This window comes from Ostrinia furnacalis, unplaced genomic scaffold, assembly GCF_004193835.3.
Source record: "Ostrinia furnacalis isolate ACB-3 unplaced genomic scaffold, ASM419383v2 OfSCF4915, whole genome shotgun sequence".
NCBI lineage: Eukaryota > Metazoa > Arthropoda > Insecta > Lepidoptera > Crambidae > Ostrinia > Ostrinia furnacalis.
The window spans coordinates 1,634,346-1,654,619 of record NW_021135154.1 but is presented as its reverse complement, the minus strand read 5'-3'; the positions used below and the strand labels follow the sequence as shown (position 1 = coordinate 1,654,619).

Below are 20,274 nucleotides of genomic sequence, written 5' to 3'. Positions count from 1 at the left end.
TTAATGCAGGTTGCTATTTCGTTAGAATCCAATGCTTTCCCACCTAGAAAAAAAATCATTCATGACACATTTCAGTAATCTCTTCACTACGCCTTTTATTATTACGTCGCTCTGTAAAGCAACCGCAAAATCACGGAGTCATGTCGTCTGAACCTACGCGACCCAATATCTGTAAACATAGACGAACTACTTTACTACCTACTCTACATGTGGAAGGAAGGTTGGACGAACACTGGACGATAGTGTAGAGCTGACATACGCTTATGCATAGGCTAAAAATACTTATGATGTATCATCTAGCTAGACATTTATCAATCACTGTAACATAATATAAGGAGTAGGTACATGATTAATACAGAATTTAAAGGTGAATCTGATTAGGATCAAGTTTTATACTCGAAATTGAAAGAAGCCATTTGCTGTGAGCATCAAATTAAGTGGAATGTATACTTAACAACTTCTCACCTTACATTCATGCAGTAATAAGTAGGTAATTTAAAGTTTTCAGTAGTGTGTTCTGGCTTCAAGCGTTTGGCTCTGCTTTTTATTTTTTGCAATGAAATACATATGTTCGTTCGTTTCAGCTGAAAGACGTCCACTGCTGGACAAAGGCCTCCCCCAAGGATTTCCACAAAGGCCGGTCCTGCGCCGCTCGCATCCAGGCACCTCCCGTGACCTTCACCAGAACGTCGGTCCACCTAGTGGGAGGCCTGCCCACGCTACGTCTTCCGGCTCGTGGTCGCCACTCAAGAACGTACCTGCCCCGGCGGCCATCAGCTCTACAATTAAATACATAATGTATTTTTAATAATGAAAAAAGAAACTAACAGCAGCAGACAGTCGAAACGGAAAGTAGAGGCACCATTGCTGACATTACCTACTGGATTATAGTTTTCTTGACGTAGGCACTAGGCACTCGCCCAGACCGCAATTTTCTAAGTTATTGAGTAAAGTAAGTGCATAATTGATTAACCGCAACCTAACCAAGTGTTATAAGCTAAGTTGTGGTTTGTGAGAGTACTTACTCGTGATTGATAGCATCAACCACACTTAGAAGTGCGAAAGCTCAATGGCTATGTACAATTTAGACGCATGTATGGGCAAGCCATCGTACATGGCACTTAATTTTACGCTTACGTTTGCGTCCCAGTTTTTGGGCGCGCGTTAGTTACTATTTTAAGTATTTTTCTTTATTATAACTCAGTACGTCAACAACCATTCCACGTAACACTACTATGCAAGAAAAGATTTGCCACAGTAACTCTGTCAGTATTTAACTACAATATAAAACTTTACACATTGGAGATCTTTTCTTCTCGACGTGCTCTTCAACTCTACTTAGATGTATGGCCCTACAAACCATACAACGCATTTTCAGTGTACTATCTATTATAATAGACCTCTGAAGTATTCTGTAACCTGGAACGTTTTGCTATGTTCAAATGATATCTTTATTTATTTAAAAACTTAAGTAGCCTTACTACACCTTTTTGAATAGAACCATTGCTTTGTCTCTTGAGCACAACTTGCACAAGAAAGACGTTTGACAGAAAAAATATGGATTAAGTAAGTATCTAAATCTGGATGATATTATTGGCTTGCAAGAAGAAGAAGAGTTAAATAAATAATTGAGGTCGTATCCATTTATAACTCGACATAACTACCTAATCAAATAATCAAAAAATGTGATGTGTTTTTCTTCCCAGAACAAAGGTAACAACTTTCATGGAACCTGCTTATTATGAAATCTTTTATGCAGATTCTAAAGAAGCCCTGAAGCTCTGAAAGAATGTAAATTAAAGGAAACCGACCGATCGAAGATCGATTTGAAGGCGTAAAAGACATTTGACGTCGTATTTCCTTGGGTTTTTAAGCTTTTCATAGAGCATCTACTTCTAGAGCTTTTCGAATGGATTTTCAGCTTTGAAAAATAATGTCAGGATTTTTCTTTTTCCTCAAATAAGTTTAAAGAGCGAGTAAAATTAGTTCCAAGAGAAGTAGAGACTGTCATTAGATTAATTTGTTCCCTTCTAAAATAAAACCTGCCTATGAGATTTATTATGAAAATAGATTGCTAACACGTTACAATGTCATTGTATTCATACTTTTTACTTAGGTATTTACAAAATCAACCGCTATATTTGCAACACGCAAACTTAGTTCAAATGTAGAGTTGCCAGTCACTTCAAGAATTCTCCCACAAATTCGTTATCAACTTCATTTTGGGAATTCTTACCCTTGCTCTGGATCCCAAGAATTTGGGGGGTTATTTTCAAGAATGTAGAGTCACTTACTTCAAGAATTTTCTTACCTCATTCGGTAGCGAGTGCGTTGTAGTGAAATTTTNTACCATTATAATCTGAGCTATGATGTAAGTATTCTAAGAATATTCTCCTGCATTCACACTAATTCAAATGTGGTGGAACAATGTGAGGAAATCTTTAATGTCTAACGCCATCTATTGGTGTGTCTACTAAGATCTAAATTATGATGGTTTGTATATTAATATTATTATTAATAACTAGAGATGAGAGATCATCATCGTCATCATCATCATTTCAGCCATAGGACGTTCACTGCTGAACATTGGCCTCCCCCAATTAGGGTTGCCAGGTCCAAAATCACAAAAGCCGGACTTTGTGCTTCATTTGGCTGGACATTTTACCCTAAAAGCCGGACATGTGACGGGGGGGGGGAAGCAATTAGTGTCAGCTCATGAGTGAGTACTACCATCATCGGTTGCTAACCAACATCCTGATGCGTGCGCTTCATATGATTCTGTGGCTCGACTTTCGCCTGGCGCGGCAACCAAATAAAAATCCTAACAAAAGCCGGACAGGCCGGACAAGGCAATATTTGGCCGGACAAGGCAATATTTGGCCGGACAAGGCAATATTTGGCCGGACAAGGCAATATTTGGCCGGACAAGTCCCTAAAAAGCCAAACACGTCCGGCTAAAGCCGGATGCCTGGCAACCCTACCCCCAATGCTTTCCATGTTGAACGATTGGTAGCGGCCTGCGTCGGTCGTCCAGCGCTTCCCTGCTACCTTTACGATGTCGTCGGTCCACCTTGAGAGATACAAGAATAAATAAATAAAATATGCCTTAAAAGACAGCTTTTATGGCAATCCTCATAGTATTTATCAATCGAAGAGATTTTATACTTAAGTAGGTATATTTTGCTTTAGGTCCTATACGAAAATCTTATTGGATTTGTACAAATTAGTTCTTGCTAACCGTTCCTTGAAGGTATTTCCCAGCATACCCAGACGCGAGCCAACAACTATGAAAGTTCCTAGAATTTTCAATCGTACATAGTTTTACCGAGTTCTACAGTACTCGTAGACCGTAGCACATAATGACGTAGTGTACGTAGAAGGTTGTAGTGTAGAGTAATGCGCTCAAAGCTCGATTTCAAGTTGAGCAGTGATTCAAGTTTACTGTTGTACACTTATTTAGACTGTGTATCTAATGTACAACAATACTACAAGAAAAATACATAGAGTGCCTCTTAATGTTTGAGTGAGATGTTCTTTGATACTCATTTAATGGTGGCATACTTAAACCTTGTTATAGGTTGCAAGGAGTATCAATCAATGCAGGTTGCTATTTCGTTACAATCCAATGCTTTCTCGCCTAGAAAAAAAAACATTCATGACACATTTCAGTAATCTCTTCACTACGCCTTTTATTATTACGTCGCTCTGTAAAGCAACCGCAAAATCACGGAGTCATGTCGTCTGAACCTACGCGACCCAATATCTGTAAACATAGACGAACTACTTTACTACCTACTCTACATGTGGAAGGAAGGTTGGACGAACACTGGACGATAGTGTAGAGCTGACATACGTTTATGCATAGGCTAAAAATACTTATGTATGATGTATCATCTAGCTAGACATTTATCAATAACTGTAACATAATATAAGGAGTAGGTACATGATTAATACAGAATTTAAAGGTGAATCTGATTAGGATCAAGTTTTATACTCGAAATTGAAAGAAGCCATTTGCTGTGAGCATCAAATTAAGTGGAATGTATACTTAACAACATCTCACCTTACATTCATGCAGTAATAAGTAGGTAATTTAAAGTTTTCAGTAGTGTGTTCTGGTTTCAAGCGTTTGGCTTTGCTTTTCATTTTTTGCAATGAAATACATTTGTTCGTTCGTTTCAGCTGAAAGACGTCCACTGCTGGACAAAGGCCTCCCCCAAGGATTTCCACAAAGGCCGGTCCTGTGCCGCTCGCATCCAGGCACCTCCCGTGACCTTCACCAGAACGTCGGTCCACCTAGTGGGAGGCCTGCCCACGCTACGTCTTCCGGCTCGTGGTCGCCACTCAAGAACGTACCTGCCCCGGCGGCCATCAGCTCTACAATTAAATACATAATGTATTTTTAATAATGAAAAAAGAAACTAACAGCAGCAGACAGTCGAAACGGAAAGTAGAGGCACCATTGCTGACATTACCTACTGGATTATAGTTTTCTTGACGTAGGCACTAGGCATTCGCCCAGACCGCAATTTTCTAAGTTATTGAGTAAAGTAAGTGCATAATTGATTAACCGCAACCTAACCAAGTGTTATAAGCTAGGTTGTGGTTTGTGAGAGTACTTACTCGTGATTGATAGCATCAACCACACTTAGAAGTGTGAAAACTTACGCAATGGTTATGTAGATACAATTTTGACGCATATTTTCAGTGTACTTATCTACTCGTAGTCCCCTGGAGTGGACCTTTTCAAGGCGACAGTTAATAGGCACTTTACAGGACAGATGTGCACCATCCTAGACTGCATCTTACTTAACATCAGGTGCAATGCAATTGCAGTCAAATACCTGTCTTGTTTTACATTAAAAAAGTATTCTGTGACCTGAAACGTTTCATTATGTCCTATATATATTATACCTATTTGGTAAAACCTTTCTTTATTTTAGAACTTAAGTAGCCTTACTACATCGTTTTATAAATAAGAACCATCGTCTGTCTGTGATCTGTGTCTCTAGAGCACAAGAAAGTCCTCTGACAGAAAAAATATAGTAAGTGTCAAAATCTGGATGATATTATTGTCTATAAAACTTTCAAGAAAAATAAGAGTTCATGAAATAACCTGCGTTTAAGTACTATAAAATATTTCATACAAATTCTAAGCAAGTCTTGAAGTTCTGAAGAAATGAAAATTAAAGTAAACCGACCGATCGAAGATCGATTTGAAGGCGTAAAAGACATTTGACGTCGTATTTCCTTGGGCTTTTTAAGCTTTTCATAGAGTATCTACTTCTAGACCTTTTCTAATAGATTTCTTCTAGCTTTGAAAACTCACACTTTTTAATCAAATAAGTTTTAAAGAGCGAGTAAAATTAGGTCCAAGAGACGTAGAGACTGTCACTAGATTGATTTGTTCCCCTCTTATTAAAAGGTTTATTATGAAAGAAAATAGCTTTTCTGTAGATATGGAAATAGCTGTGTAGAATGTCATTGTATACCTACTTTTTACTTAGGTATTGACAAAATCAACTGCTATATTTGCAACACGCAAACTTAGTTCAAATGTAGAGTTGCCAGTTACTTCAAGAATTCTCCCACAAATTCGTTATCAACTTCATTTCGGGAATTCTTACCCTTGCTCTGGATCCCAAGAATTTAGGGGGTTATTTTCAAGAATGTAGAGTCACTTACTTCAAGAATTTTCTTACCTCATTCGGTAGCGAGTGCGTTGTAGTGAAATTTTCTTATGTCTTACGGCCTAAATAAACACATTCTTAGCTAAATAGGCTTTTCAAAAATATAGAGACCTTTTTGTCTTGATTTAGCTGTAATTTATGCTTGATGGAAGCGATTTTCACATTAAAATCAGAGTAAATTATGCTACTTATGTAGTTACCGTCACTGGACCAACTGGATGCCTGCTTGCCAGGAAAGCCACCATTTCGTCATTACCCACCGAGTGCGCATTTTTTAATAATCACGGGCAATTAGATGTGATTATCTTTTTGTCTGCAGACCACTTTATAATATGTACTTTACAAGTTAATTACTTTTTACGTATCCACCAGCGCCATCTAGCGGGGCGGGGACTATCGAAAAAGGCTTTATCTAAGACGTGCCGGTATCTGTACGAGCCTAAATTGACCAATTATAAACTGGGGGAAAAAACCTCGGCTGCGCTCAACCTGTTTTATCGGCAAATATTTGTTTAAAGTTGTAACTGCAATAAAAATGCGAGCGTGTCTCATGGTAGGCCAGCACCAGGCAATTCATTCGTTTGATGACTTCATTTGAACGCGCGAACTGAGCTCTTGTGATAATGCGCTATTGTTTACCCACCGATAGTGCGCCTTCCCTGCACGCGCCACACAGCGCTGGACAGAGACAGCAACACTTTGCGCTGCACCGACTACGCAACCGCACTTGCACGATCCACTCCCCATCTCGCTCGCGCTTACGCCCAAACCTAAAATCAGAGCGCGAGGACGCTACGACTCGTAAAAACAGGTAGTAGAAGAAATAATAATCATCTTTACGACTTCTCACTCTATTCAGCACCTTGTTACGATATTGCGCGCTCATTGTGGCCCGGCCGAGGAGTGGTTGTAAAATCTTTTCTTTACTCGCCCGTTTCACTAATTGTACGTTTATGAGTTTACGACTTTGCGGCTTAACTTTTCAGTAGTAAAGTCATTATTGGGCTCTTGTCGACCCTTTTTTTACGACTTGGGTCTTAGCTACTTAAAATTGCAATATTGAGTAATTGTTAACAGTAAAATCTTTAAACGCTTTACTTACTTTGAGATTTGTTTTGGTTTCTTATCAATGTAGAGAAATACCGGTATCGGTTTGTAATTGTAATTGAGACGTCGATATAGTTGCAAGGGTTGAAATACAATAGAGGCAGACCACGTGCTTCAGTAGGTGTGATAAGAAAGGGAAAAGAGAGCGTAACTGATAATATTTATAGTCATTAGCGAAAAGGGGACGGAACAATCGGTCGAGTTGCGATCGCAGCCCGCGCGCGGGGCGGCGCGCTTGTCAGTTGACTGCGTGAGTCGGGCCGCGCCGGTCGCACACCGCCACAAGCGCGCTCCATCGCACGCCACGACAAACTTCGCTCGCGAGACTCGCGACATCACCCACAATACGACAACAAACAGTCCCACTGTGACCACTTCAGACTACCCGGCGCCGTACGACCGTTTAAAAGCTCGTAAAACCACGGCACGCGCTCCCGACTCGTAAAATAATCGTAAAAAGTAAACACACGTCGACTGGCCTTTATCGCCGGCCCATTATGACGCTCGAGTGACGTTTAAGAGGCAATAAAATTAATAAAATTAAATTTCATTGTCTGGTATTTGGTGTGACATTGGCGGAGGTCGCGTTATCACCGCGCGCGGGACCGCGATGACATAAGTGTTGCCTAACTTAGTGAACGATAGTGACTGGTCAGAATGAACTCCTACTTTGAGCAGGGTGGCTTCTACGGGGCGCACGGGGTGCACCAAGGCGGCGGTGGCGGTGACCAGTACAGAGGGTTCCCACTGGGGCTGACGTATGCCCAGCCTCACGCCCTGCACCAGCCGAGGCCACAAGACTCTCCTTATGACGCCTCAGTGGCAGCAGCATGTAAACTATACGCTGGAGAGCAGCAATATGCAAAGGCTGACTGTTCGAAAGCCGGTGGAGAGCAACAGAATGGTTATGGAGGGAAAGAATGGGGTTCTGGGCTGGGGGCTCTCGTGAGACCGGCAGCCTGCACACCTGAAGCACGGTACAGCGAGTCCTCGAGTCCTGGCAGAGCTCTCCCCTGGGGCAACCAATGTGCACTTCCCGGAGCCGCCGCAGCCGCCGCTCAACCAGTTCAACATCAACCCACCAACCACACCTTCTACCCTTGGATGGCCATAGCAGGTCAGTGACTTCATTTTTTACTAACAAACTTTTTAATGTTAGAGATTAAGTCTCGATTCCATACTCTCGAAAGTTATAATTTATTACTTCATTATGAATGTAAATATGTAAAAATATCATCTAAATCATTAATGAAATATAAAGGGAAATAATTATCTAACTGATTAATAGAAAAAAAACAGCATACATTCTCCAAGTCCGAATGGCGCTAAAATGTCGCTGTCATAGTCCAATTTAGTTGGATGCAGCTAAACGACCGGTTCCGGTCTTGTAAGAGAGCGCCCAATAAGAACGCTCGTCGCAGGTAGCGCCGACTTGTGTCAATAAAACGCACATAAAACGAACGACCCTCGTTAACATCTTATTAGCGCCGACAGATTTGAGTGTCATTATAATTTACGACAGTCGTCAAATTAAGCAATATTGTCAATGAATTTACAAATTTTGATTTTTAGGTGACAAAAAGCTGTGAATTTTTGCAGTTCGAAAGCGTCGCAATTTTAAAACAGATTTTAATGACATTTTACACACAAAAAATATTTATTATCATTATCAAATGAACCATGTAATGTATCGTAAATTAACGTCTTACACTATTCGGTATCATGTTCAATTAAACTTTCTTCACTATACACTAATTGTATCGTGATGTTGCATGTTTCGAGGGCTATATAAATCTTGATTAAAATTTTTAAATAGTGTATCTTTTTAGGAAAAAAGTATGGATAAAGTATGTAATATTCACAGTAATACAACTAGTCGTCCCTACTCCCTATTGACAAAATTGTTGGCCATTACTACAAAGTTGGATAAAAAAGTTTTAAAAAGTTACGCATCATTAGTCCTTGATACAGATTTTTTTCCACTTTCACTGTCAGCAATTAAGATAAATGAGTAAGTAGTTCTTTGTCTTGATATTGTGTTAATGTTACAAAGATCTATCAGTGCCATTAATTACAGTAGAGTATCATTATCCTCTTGATTGTTTGTAATAAATACACAGAGTAGCCATTAATAATTATAATATGTAGTGGATGAAGCTTCGAATTGATCAACTATACCTACATATTTAACCAGTTTTATTACGTATTTACTACGACAGCTTAAAATATTTTAAATGTAGTTTGATCGACGGTTATTGAACAAGCCGATTTATTAATATTGATTTGCCGAGTTTAAATCGTATCGATCGGATTTTCCTAATAGATTACAAAACCACTGTAAAGCTTTTCCCTATTATATTTAAAAGGTTAGACAGTAAATAAAAATTAACATAGCATTTATTAAATCTTTCCTTTTGTCGCTGAAATTACATTCACAGTTTTATTTTATTTACGGGTCAGGAATTTCACATGATGAACCACTTAAGCTTCAACCACATCAATCCGGCGCGATCAAAGGCCAATGACAGATCGCGCGACCCATGACAGTTCACGCGACCTGTCATTTCCCTATGATCGCGCCGGCGATGGCGATCTGCACGCGTTGGTGTGGTTGGAGCATTAGAGTTGCCTGAACCTGCCTGGATAACCTTACCTTTTTAACTAAACATTAAAAAGGTAAGGTTATCCTTACCTATTCTCAAATATCCAATATGAGATTTTACCCAAAAACTAAATAATAATTTTATTTCCGTGTAAAAAGATTATCTTTGCCGCCCGGATAATCGGCAGCGGCATTTTAGCGCTCACTGTGCTGACGGGAGGCGCGCCCGCGCCTGTGGGTCAATGCCCCGGTCTAGTTTGGGCGCATTATTATTAACATGTGCCACTGGTCACTGATGCCCACTCAATTGACGTGGCCAAGACGAGACGAGACCTGAAAAGAAAAATAAATGAGTCCCACTTGTGGGCAAAATTAAAAATTAAAATTCTTCATTGAAATCACGAAATAGTTTTGAATTTCCGTAATAACGGTAATATGTATACAAAATAATACAAATTTTAGTTTCTCTGCGCTCGGATTCGGATTCAAACGTGGGCCTCTAGAATGAAAACAGCGAGCAATAAAGGTAGATACATAATTTGTTACGGTAGCGTCGTGCATTAACTATGTAGAGGAAACGGAAAATAAGGAAAACTATTATTTTGTAATTACAACTAAACACTGCAACAATCAGCAGACTAGATCACCATTATAAAAATGTGTATTGTTATGATTGATCGGAAACGTCTAGGTCTGATTTATAAATTAATTTCATATATTGTAATTGATGGCCATAAAACAAAAAAATTGCTGTCTTGAGGAAAGAAAACTGACTTTGATTTAAAACTCCAATCAATTTGCTGTAACTTGATTTTCCAATAAGACAATTTCATTTGTACCTTACAACAATTAAGTTTAAATTTTATTGACAAATCTAATAAGAGTCGGTGTCTTGACAAAGTTTGATTAAATAATAAAGAATTAAAGATTTTCAACTGTCATTACAAAATAATAAACAACAAGAGTCAAGCAATTGGAATATTTATTAACTAACTATAAAGTTAACGACAAGACGCTTGGAAATTCTAATAAGAATTTCTAATTGGGAATACGAACCCAACCGTGCAACCATGGGACATCCAGATAAAAAAAACTGGTCACTCCTTCATCCCTACTAAGTCGAACTCACATTACTACTGTGTAATTAACCCAACGCGTGTGGTCCCGCCTCTCATAACTCATGCGACTTGATAAAATTAAGTAACACAAGCTAAAAAATAAAACAAAAATAAGTAGTCGCTCTGTCAGCCATATTTCACTCGGGTTCACGCAACACGGCCCGCGAAACAATACAAGGACGTTGGACGAGGTACAACTCGGGCTTGACCGTTGCCAGGCTTGCCAGCTAACTTTCGAATGATAAATCGAGAATCGAAGATCGAGTAGCTGGCCGGCAAGAAGTTTGGTGCACTGAAACAATAAAAAAGTTCATTAATGAATGTTCTCTGTGAAACAAAAAAAAATGTATCCAGCCAGTAATCACAAGAAAAAAGTACCAATTAGTAATGTAGCAGTTTACAAAAAAAGTACAACAAGCTTTTCTTAGCTGAATACTAGATGGCGCCTTGTAAAATGTTCAGGGAATTGTTTAGATACATAGTACAATATTAGTAATAATGTAATGTTCATAAAACATGTAATATTGTCTACGGGCAAGCCGTACTTTGCAAGAAATTGAATAATAAAAACATGTAGTAGACCATAATTTAAAAGTATCTTTTGATTTGATTGAAATTTAGTGCCTAATAAAGGGTAAAGCTTGCTAAGTATTTTTGCAATAACCTACTATTACCTTGCTTTCATACCTAAATATTACTTCAAGCAATTTAATATGCTTTAGGGTACAGGGTGGTAAAGAAAACTGAAACTAGGTACATTTTTTAACTTGAGAAGCTACTGAAAAAAAGATCATTAATTTAATTACATTATACCTTACCTACCTATCAACTTTTTAAAAACACAATTATTAATATGAAAAAAAGGCTAAAATTGTGAAACTATGTTCAAGAATCGATTCAAGGACCAACATAGATTCTGTATTAGTGGAATTTCAATATTTGATTTAATCCATTAAATACACCTTCATTTCTTGAGTGCCTACATTAGACTAGTTAAACAATTTCCTAGCAATCTCGGCTCTTTTACGATTTGTATAAGATCTCAGAGTCAAGCTTAATGTGCCCGCTCTACATTCAAACTTTCATATTCGGGTAAAGTCTACGGAACTCGTCCCACTAACCGCGCTCAATCTTACCGCTTATTGAAGGGGCAGAAGGGCTTATTTCGCTTGCGTTTAAAAACATCGTGTAACCTCATGGCGGGCTAACCCTATAATTTCTAAACCAGTTCCAAAATTGGCGACTTAATTCCCTCCAGGGCTTAAACGTTTAAAATAAACCTTTATCAAAGGAAATGAGATTTTGCAAATACTACCTAGGTTACTTACTGAAGGTTAGTTAGATAGTAGCAGATCTAGTAGGTACTCACTATGTTCATTTATCTATATCTATTATATAAAAGAAAGTCGTGTTAGTTACTCCACTTATAACTCAAGAACGGCTGAACCGATTTAGCTGAAAATTGTCAGGGAGGTAGTTTAGAGCCAGGAGAAGGACATAGGATACTTTTTATCCCGTTATTTATTGCCATTAAGGCGGAACAAAGTTCGCCGGGTCAGCTAGTATTATAATAAGTACTAGCGAACGTGCGCGACTTCGTACGCGTGGACCTTGTTTTACCCGCCGCCCCGTTATATCGTGTTGAAAGATGGCGTTACACGGCTTCCCCCGCATGTATATTTACAAACGTCAAAAACAGTAGTTTGTCCAGCGCTGTACATTTTAACCAATGACGAGAGGATGGCGCTTTTTAGACACATCTTATTTATTTATTGAAACGTATTTAAACATAAACATCTTTGGACAATCTCACACAGCGCCATCTAGCCCCAAAGTAAGCAATTAATATGCTTGTGTTATGGGTGCTAGCTTAACCGATATACTACTTATATACTTTTTTTTTTAAATACATACATATTATACATAGTAACACCCAGACCCGTCACAGAAATTAAAATTCATCATTTCAATTTCTGCCCGGCCGGGAATCGAACCCGGGACCTCTCGGCATAGTAGTCCGTTCTGAACCACTACACCAAACGGCCGATTTGTCACATACGGTCAAAAATTATAGCCTGTATATAATGTCAATCTGGGTTATAAATCAATAATACTGTAGAGTTTCGACGAAATCCGTTCAGTAGTTTTTGCGTGAAAGAGCCACAAACATCCAAACATCCACACAACCACACAAACTTTCGCATTTATAATATTAGTAGGATGAAAATATTTTCTACTCAATATTTATAGTAATTTCTAGTTTAAAATTTTAGTTGCCTTAAGACATACAATTAATAAAAAGTTAACTTTTACTTGTTATGATAAATAGATCTACGGTTAAACTGTTCGATTAAGAAATAATGTTGCTGTAAACCAAGTGAATGCAAAAAGTGGATTTTATTTGTGGATAATCATAGAGTGCGTCAATTCCAATTTTTAATATCGGTAATCTAGGAACATTATTCATTCACATATTCTAAAATAAGATAAAACCCTTGTGAATTTTTTCTCAACGTTGTTACCTACTTTATCTGCTGAAGAATGCGGTCCGCTAGTACAGAAAAGTGCATCGCGTTGGAAGTGGCTCTACTTCGGTGATGAAATATTTCGGGCGGCTAAAATAATTCAAGCAGATGTTAAATAAAAATATTGTTGGTACAAAATATCCAAGTGCTTACATAGTTGTACCTAAGTTTATTTTATGATAAATTTAATATTTTTGTTTTATTTTCTTAAATTTTTTAAACATTCTGAAAAATAGGTATTTTCTATATGTTAAACCCCATATATTTTAAAATAACAAATTAACAATACAATTATTTTTTCAACACAACGGAAAGAACACTTGAAATAATTTGATAGTTGAAAATAAAAAAGTTACGTTTTACTTTAGAACCTATTCATATTTAAGTAATTATTGAGAAGCGTAATTGTTATGAGTTCACAAAATTGATGTAGACCTTCATTTTTGTATAGATGGTAAGCCAAATTTGTTCGGCCTTCAACCGCACACAATAAAAACAAACAGAAACACACACAAATACCAGCATAATAGCCGGTAACAGTCGCCAGCCATAAACTAATAATGGGGGAGATATGTTTTATGGTTTTAAGTTCTGAATAACGTGCCTATTATGAGAGCTTTTTTAAATTTTAGTACAACGCAAACCGTCTGTGTGCAAGCACGTTCGTTTCGTTTGGAATGGCGGCAGGTGAAAAATAAAAAAGGGTTCCAAATTAAATCGGTTTGAATTTAAGATTGTCGGGCCTACTACGTTAAAGGAGGTGCGTCTGCGCCTGTTTCCCGCCTGTTTGCGGCGCGCGCGGCGGCCATCTTGGATAAGAATCGATCATAGGTGCGCAGCTGTGAAGTGATAAATATGAACTCTGGCTACCTCGCAGTGTTATCTTTTTGTGAACTTCATCGTCACATCAAAGGATTCTACGGTGAGGGATTAGTGTTAAAAGAAAAGGAAAATGCCCCACCAACATCCTACAACCAGACTGTGTGCGACGAACTGTGTGTGAATAGTTTTATTGAAATATACATAGGTACCAATCTTTTTAATGTGCAAATGAAATGAAATTAACGGTAACGGTTCAATATGTAAACAAACAACAACAGTTTATCCAAACTCATTAGGTTAGATTCATAATAGTAATAGAGTATGTATTTTTATAAAAAATCTGTAATAAAATATCTAATAGATTTATGAAAATATTTTAATTAAGTAAAATTTTCAATCTACAAAACTAAGCATCATTTAATATCTGCAAACAGTACCGTTATCTATCCTATCATAGATCCTATAACATAAGTTATCTAAGAAAGGCAAAATCGCATACCTATCTCAGAAACCGTGACCCGATCCTAACGTTGCATTGAAAATCACCGAGTGAGGGCAATCCAGCGATAGGTGAAATAATTTGTTTGTTCTATTTCTAGGCGCCATCGTATTTCCTTTGTTTCATTGAATGAAAAGCAGCATCCTACACAGTTTAACTTAAAATATACGAGTAATGAGCGCGTATGAAAACCTGTCTGGTTGTCAGTCGCATGCGGAGAATTATTATGATAGGCTGTACTTCCACCACCAGCAGTAGTGTAAACTGAATAAAAAATAAAATTCTCAGAAATCGATTCAATGCTTGAATCTCATTGAGATCTCTCTTTATTTGTTTTCTTTTTCTTCAAACTTTGATAAACCACAGTCATTTACTGGAGTTTTTAAAGCTGAAGAAAATAAACTTTTATTTTGATAAGAGAATCTGGTTAAAGTAGGTAATCAAATAATGACACTGAAAGCTTTTTACTTATGAAATATGTTAGATAACACACTAAAATATTTTAACAATTTCATAATTAGGTTAATAATCATTAAAGTAAACTTAAAAAATTGAGGGAAGATAGTTTCAGTGTTCAAGGCAATTTTCATCAACTAGTACACAGTTTAATAGCCACAAAAATATATACCAAACAGAATAGGTGCTCGAATCTGTCACAGGAGTCCACTCACCTACCTGGAACACTATCCCTGTTCCCTTAGGAAGGTGCCTGGATGCGAGCGGCGCATGATCGCTCTTCATGGAAATTCTCGGGGGAGGTCTTTGTCCAGCAGTGCGTCTTTCGGCTGAAACGACGAACAACGACGAAAATTGCAATAAATAACATGCCTTTCTCCGATTGCCGCTTCGCTTCGCTCCACGCTTGGACAGGCAACCTAAGCTCAGGCTGATGCCTGTCTTGTAATTAATTGTTGCACGATACCCCACACTGGAGGCGCCCAGACTGGATTTGAATACTCAAACAGGCACTAAAATATTTGTAAGGAATACATATTGAATGCGAATATGTATGATCCAGATACATTTCATTTTCTCAATATGCACTAAAATTATGAGCGTGATTTTTTTTATTTTGAAGTAGAGTTACTTTCTTTTTTATTCATTTAAATTATTTTGACATTTTTTTTAATGAAAATGTATTCCCTTTTCTATAAACAGTTTGTTCTATTCTGTAATTTATTAATTTACTTAAAATGTTTGCAAAATAAGATGTAATATCATTTCAAAATAACTGGTTAACTACAAGTTCTGTGTGATNGTGTAATGCACGTGATGCAATACTAAAATGGCACTACCTTTGCCCTATCCTTTGCAACAAAATTGCATCGGCTAATTTTTGCCAGCGAACCCGTTCTTAGCAACTATTAAACCATATTTAATTCCACATAAACAGTGCACGGTTACACACACTTCATATAAATAACTACGGTGCACAGTGCTGCGCTATCCTTTCATTTGGTACAAAAATCTTCAGGTCGACAGTCAACTTCAATTTTTATTGCTACCACCAAAAGGCACAGTTTCCATTTAACAAAATTTGGTCAGCGAACATTACCGTTGAACCTTGCGCAGGTGACATAGAGACTATTATTGCGTGTCTTTTAAATCTTTTAAGATATTTCGGAGCTATTTCTTTGATATACAGGGCTTCGTGCCGAAACTAGCGTTTTACCGAACAATGTGTCTTCTTTTTAAACTAAGTCGGTTAATAGTGTTGGTTCCATTATGATTCTCACACAAAACACCTTTAGTCTGAACGCAATATTGTTTGTTCGTGTAACGCAAGCTTAATCTCGGTTTGATTGACATTAATTGTCAATTTATTGCGAAATAACAATGTAAAAGATGATTAATGATTTTCTCATAAATCATGCTATCATCCAGGCGCCTATAAAAAGTATTATCGAGTGAATGAAATTACTTATCTCTATCTTTAATATTATTGAACAATGTCCGTAATTGCTGTTGTATTGTTATTTTTTTTTATTTATTGCGCATGAAAACTTATAACAGTTCATGTTTAGAAAAATTTACAGTTTTGATATTAATTAATTAAGTTCTGAAACAGTTATATCCGTAATGATACTGTTAAAGAAAGTATTTAGCACTAATAATTAGTTTTTATTGTATCAATGTATTTTCTAAAAAGAACTGTCTAAAAGTGTGATGTCACGACGATATTAAAACGACAGGCAAGTAAGTGTAGTTTGAATGTTTTGAGCTGGTATTTTCTCAGATAATTACAGTTGGACGTGAAATTCGCTATCGGGTTTGGTTCTTAATAGGTGCGTTTACCTTGTTTTATAGGACTCCGGCTACTCCTTAATTATCCCTGGTCAATCAACACTCGGATTGCTGCCCGTGGCTAATCCAGCCGATCTGGCACGGCACTCAGAATTAGACGCGGTCCTCGTTCTAATGACCAATAAAGTTTATCACACCATTCCAGTAGGAATCTAGATAATTATCCACCAATAAAAATTTATGAACGCACCGATTGTTAGTGTTATACCGTGGTCGGTGAAAGTCCGCTCGCGGTGTGGCGAAAATTTAATGACACTTTTTATTGAAACTATGAACAACAATACCGGGTTGCTTTAGAAACTGGAATGTATGGGAGAAAACGTGCGCCGGCGCCGGATGCATGATGTATGGGCCCCTCACACACGCGGCTAATAAACCCTTCCTGCAGTAAGGACAGAGTCTGTGAAGTATACCTGTCTCGGTCCGTTGCCCATTTTTAACAATCGCTGTATTTGATGGATAACGCGAAAGTCATTTCATTGTATCTTCCTGCTCGAGTTATAAGCAATTATTGTGTAGCCTCGTGTTTTAGCATAAAACAAGATTATTTTGCATTAATTACAGCTGGCAAATTCTGTACGTAACTTGTATACTCGTTATAATTTAACTCCGAAGAATTTCTTAATTGTTTGTTCACATATAATTGACTAGTGATAATAATCTCGCAGTAAGATTTTCCTTGAGAATCAATTGTATTTTTAACACAATCGTCAGTCAGTACTGATTATGAGTGAAGTTTAGAACGAGACAACAATATTTATCACAGTTGTTGTTCAAAAATGGAGCCACTGTCTGATAAAACGGTCAAAAGCCTAACTCCAGTTAAACGATACATGCGGGCCGAAAAAAGGAACGTTTCTATTATAGTGGCCTGTTTTTTACCACGGACTCTGTCCAGGAACACAATCGTAAATTATAATTTATTAGCCCACAGGACTACGAAATTAAGATATCCACCTTTCCGTATCTATGGCGGCGTCCTTTTAGATTGTAATTTTATAAAATGTTCAGTGTCGTTATGTTTTTCGTTAGAGACAGACGTTTGTTGGACCACACCATAATGAAGTGCAGTCGTTACAGTTCCTACCGTGTGAGTGTGTCTACAGTGACTGAAGTAATAGTAAAAAGGCATCAGAAATGTCGAGGCATCGTCGTGACCTACCACAGTTCAATTTTCTGTCGGCGTTTGATCAAAGCGTTTTGAACATGCGATGTGATGCGGCACACGTATCGGCAATTTACGCATCATCGGTTCAGCAGCAACTGTTGTAGTTGCCGAAGAAGGAGTAGCTTCCTGGTGCAATTTGGGACAATCTAGTCTGGAACTTTGTGGTGCCATAAAAATAGTGTGAATCATTTTAATAGCGGATGCATTAGCTTTTGCTTTCAAAACGCAGTCATCCGAGATGTATTTGGTTGTCAACCCACGAGCGCGGGAATCATCGGCGCGGGCGCAGAATTTTGATGCGAATTTCCTTCTGCATGTTGCGATACATAAACATTACGCGGTCCGCCGTCATGTTTACAACGGAAAGTACAGTCGCGGAGTGTATCTTAAACATACTTTATAATGTGTTTTAAATTACTCATGAAAATATAAATCGTATTGTTTGAACTGCTATTTTAAAGAAACGTACGGAGACAAATTTTAAATTGCTGTTTTTATTGTTTATGTGACTCATTGTATTGGTGTTGTAAAGCATTTTGCAGCCTTAAGAGGTCTAACATGATTATGAATGCGAGTGCACGTAGCCGCCGCTTCAGAAAATATGTCTCCCCAAACACGTAAAACCAAACATAGTCTTTCGTGAATAAGTAGGTTTGAACAAAAACCTGCGCCCGCAACAGTAAAAATAGTCTGGTTTAATAGCAGTTTAAATTAGCTTTCAATTATCGGTGGTGCAATTACTTTGTTCTATGAATAATTTAACGCGCTAGGTAATTTTCTTTGGCGTGACACTTTTTGCGATAGGTCACTATTGCCAGAGGTTATAGGTAGGAGCATGTGAATGAAAAAAAAAGTTGACAGTTGAATTTTAAAATTCGAATATAAAATGATGTGAAGCGATAAATTATGGCGACAGGGTTCCTAGTTTCAAAACAGTTAGCGAGGTATGTGACACGCAAGTGGCTTTAATTGGATGTTTTGCCGACATTCTACAAATTTGGTGTGGTGTAGCCCGTCCTGAATATTCAAACTGCATTGCTTGACGCAGCCAGTGAATTATCTGATAATTGTGATTTTTTTGTCGGCTGCTCTAAGGCTTAATTAGATAATTATTTCTTTTGGTACAAGCGTTCGCGACACGGTGCAATGCAGTTAAGATATTTTACTCGATATTTGTAACTTGGTAAGGCAGTAGCATTTATTCTTTCTCCGGAATTTTTGCTTTAGATTCGAACATGATTTATATTAATTTCAGTGGAATTGCGTTAATAGCCGTAAGAGTAAGGATTACTGGTGTATTTTTCCAAGTTAAGTCTATGTCTAGACTAGTTTCCGAGCTTATTCTTCGCCTCGCGAGGGCAGGGCGGCCTCCCCCGCCCTCGGTTACCCGCTGACCCCGATTAAGGCGGTTCAGAAACAACATACAGTTAAATTCTCACTCAATTCTACGATAGCAAGAGAATTTTGATTTAACTAATCCGAAAATAACATTTTAAATAGGTTTATGTAGATCTCATTAGTATAAACTAAGAATGTTGGTGATCCGTAACGTAGCATCACTAATAAAGAATATACTCCATAAAATTCAGATTGAAAAATACTGGACCAGTGAATGAACACGTATTAAAGCAATCTCTACCAACAAACAAAATAAATAAGCAGAGTTACCCGTGCAAACATAATAGTCAATTTNTTTTTTTTTTTTTTTTTAAAATGTAAACAAATAAAATTGTATAAACTTTAAATAATCTATAGTTTTAAGGTTAATTTTGTATTTCTCTTGTAAGTGAATGTAATTCTTTTAGAGAAATAAATGTCTTAAACCATAAACCATAAAATTCAGATTGAAAAATACTGGACCAGTGAATGAACACGTATTAAAGCAATCTCTACCAACAAACAAAATAAATAAGCAGAGTTACCCGTGCAAACATAATAGTCAATTTGGGTAATTAATTGTTCTAATTTAAATAAATTAACTATACCGCGAACGATTCGCAGCCATCGATCCTGATGCGGCCATTTAAATTCAAATCTGTCGAGCTGAATACTTTTGCACATAGTTATTGTTATTTATTGCAATTTCATAATTATATTTTGATTTTCCTCGTATATTAGTATAATTGAACATAAATAAGTTCCGATATTATTGTGCTTAACATATTCAAAGCTTGTAGGACACGATTTGTAAAGGTTTAAAGTTTTTATCGCTTTAAGTTTATTTCAATGCATTTATTTAAGAAACATTGACAGTACATGTCTATAAAATGTATGATACTGTCATGTCTCTTTTCATATCAAAGTAATCTTATTGAAGTAGCATAGCAATTAGTATAATAACGTATTAAACTACAACCCAAGGCGTACAAAGTTTCATATCACCTCAAATTAAGTAATTAGCTGGTGATTAATTTAAAACTCCATTAACTGAAAGGGTGC

The 20,274-nt window shown here is 37.3% G+C and overlaps 1 protein-coding gene across 2 annotated transcripts in view; it reads left to right on the top strand.

Annotated features, from left to right (window-relative positions):
* Positions 1-6,982: 6,982 nt before the first annotated feature.
* Ubx (ultrabithorax) overlaps positions 6,983-20,274 on the top strand; it is a 156,952-nt gene continuing 143,660 nt past the window's right edge. The window contains exon 1 of one of the 2 annotated variants that reach the window (XM_028314750.1): positions 6,983-7,914. In XM_028314750.1, coding sequence (XP_028170551.1) covers positions 7,455-7,914 — 460 coding nt within the window. In that variant the 5' untranslated portion in view covers positions 6,983-7,454. The remainder of the gene's footprint in view (positions 7,915-20,274) is intronic. The other variant, XM_028314751.1, reaches the window with a different exon arrangement.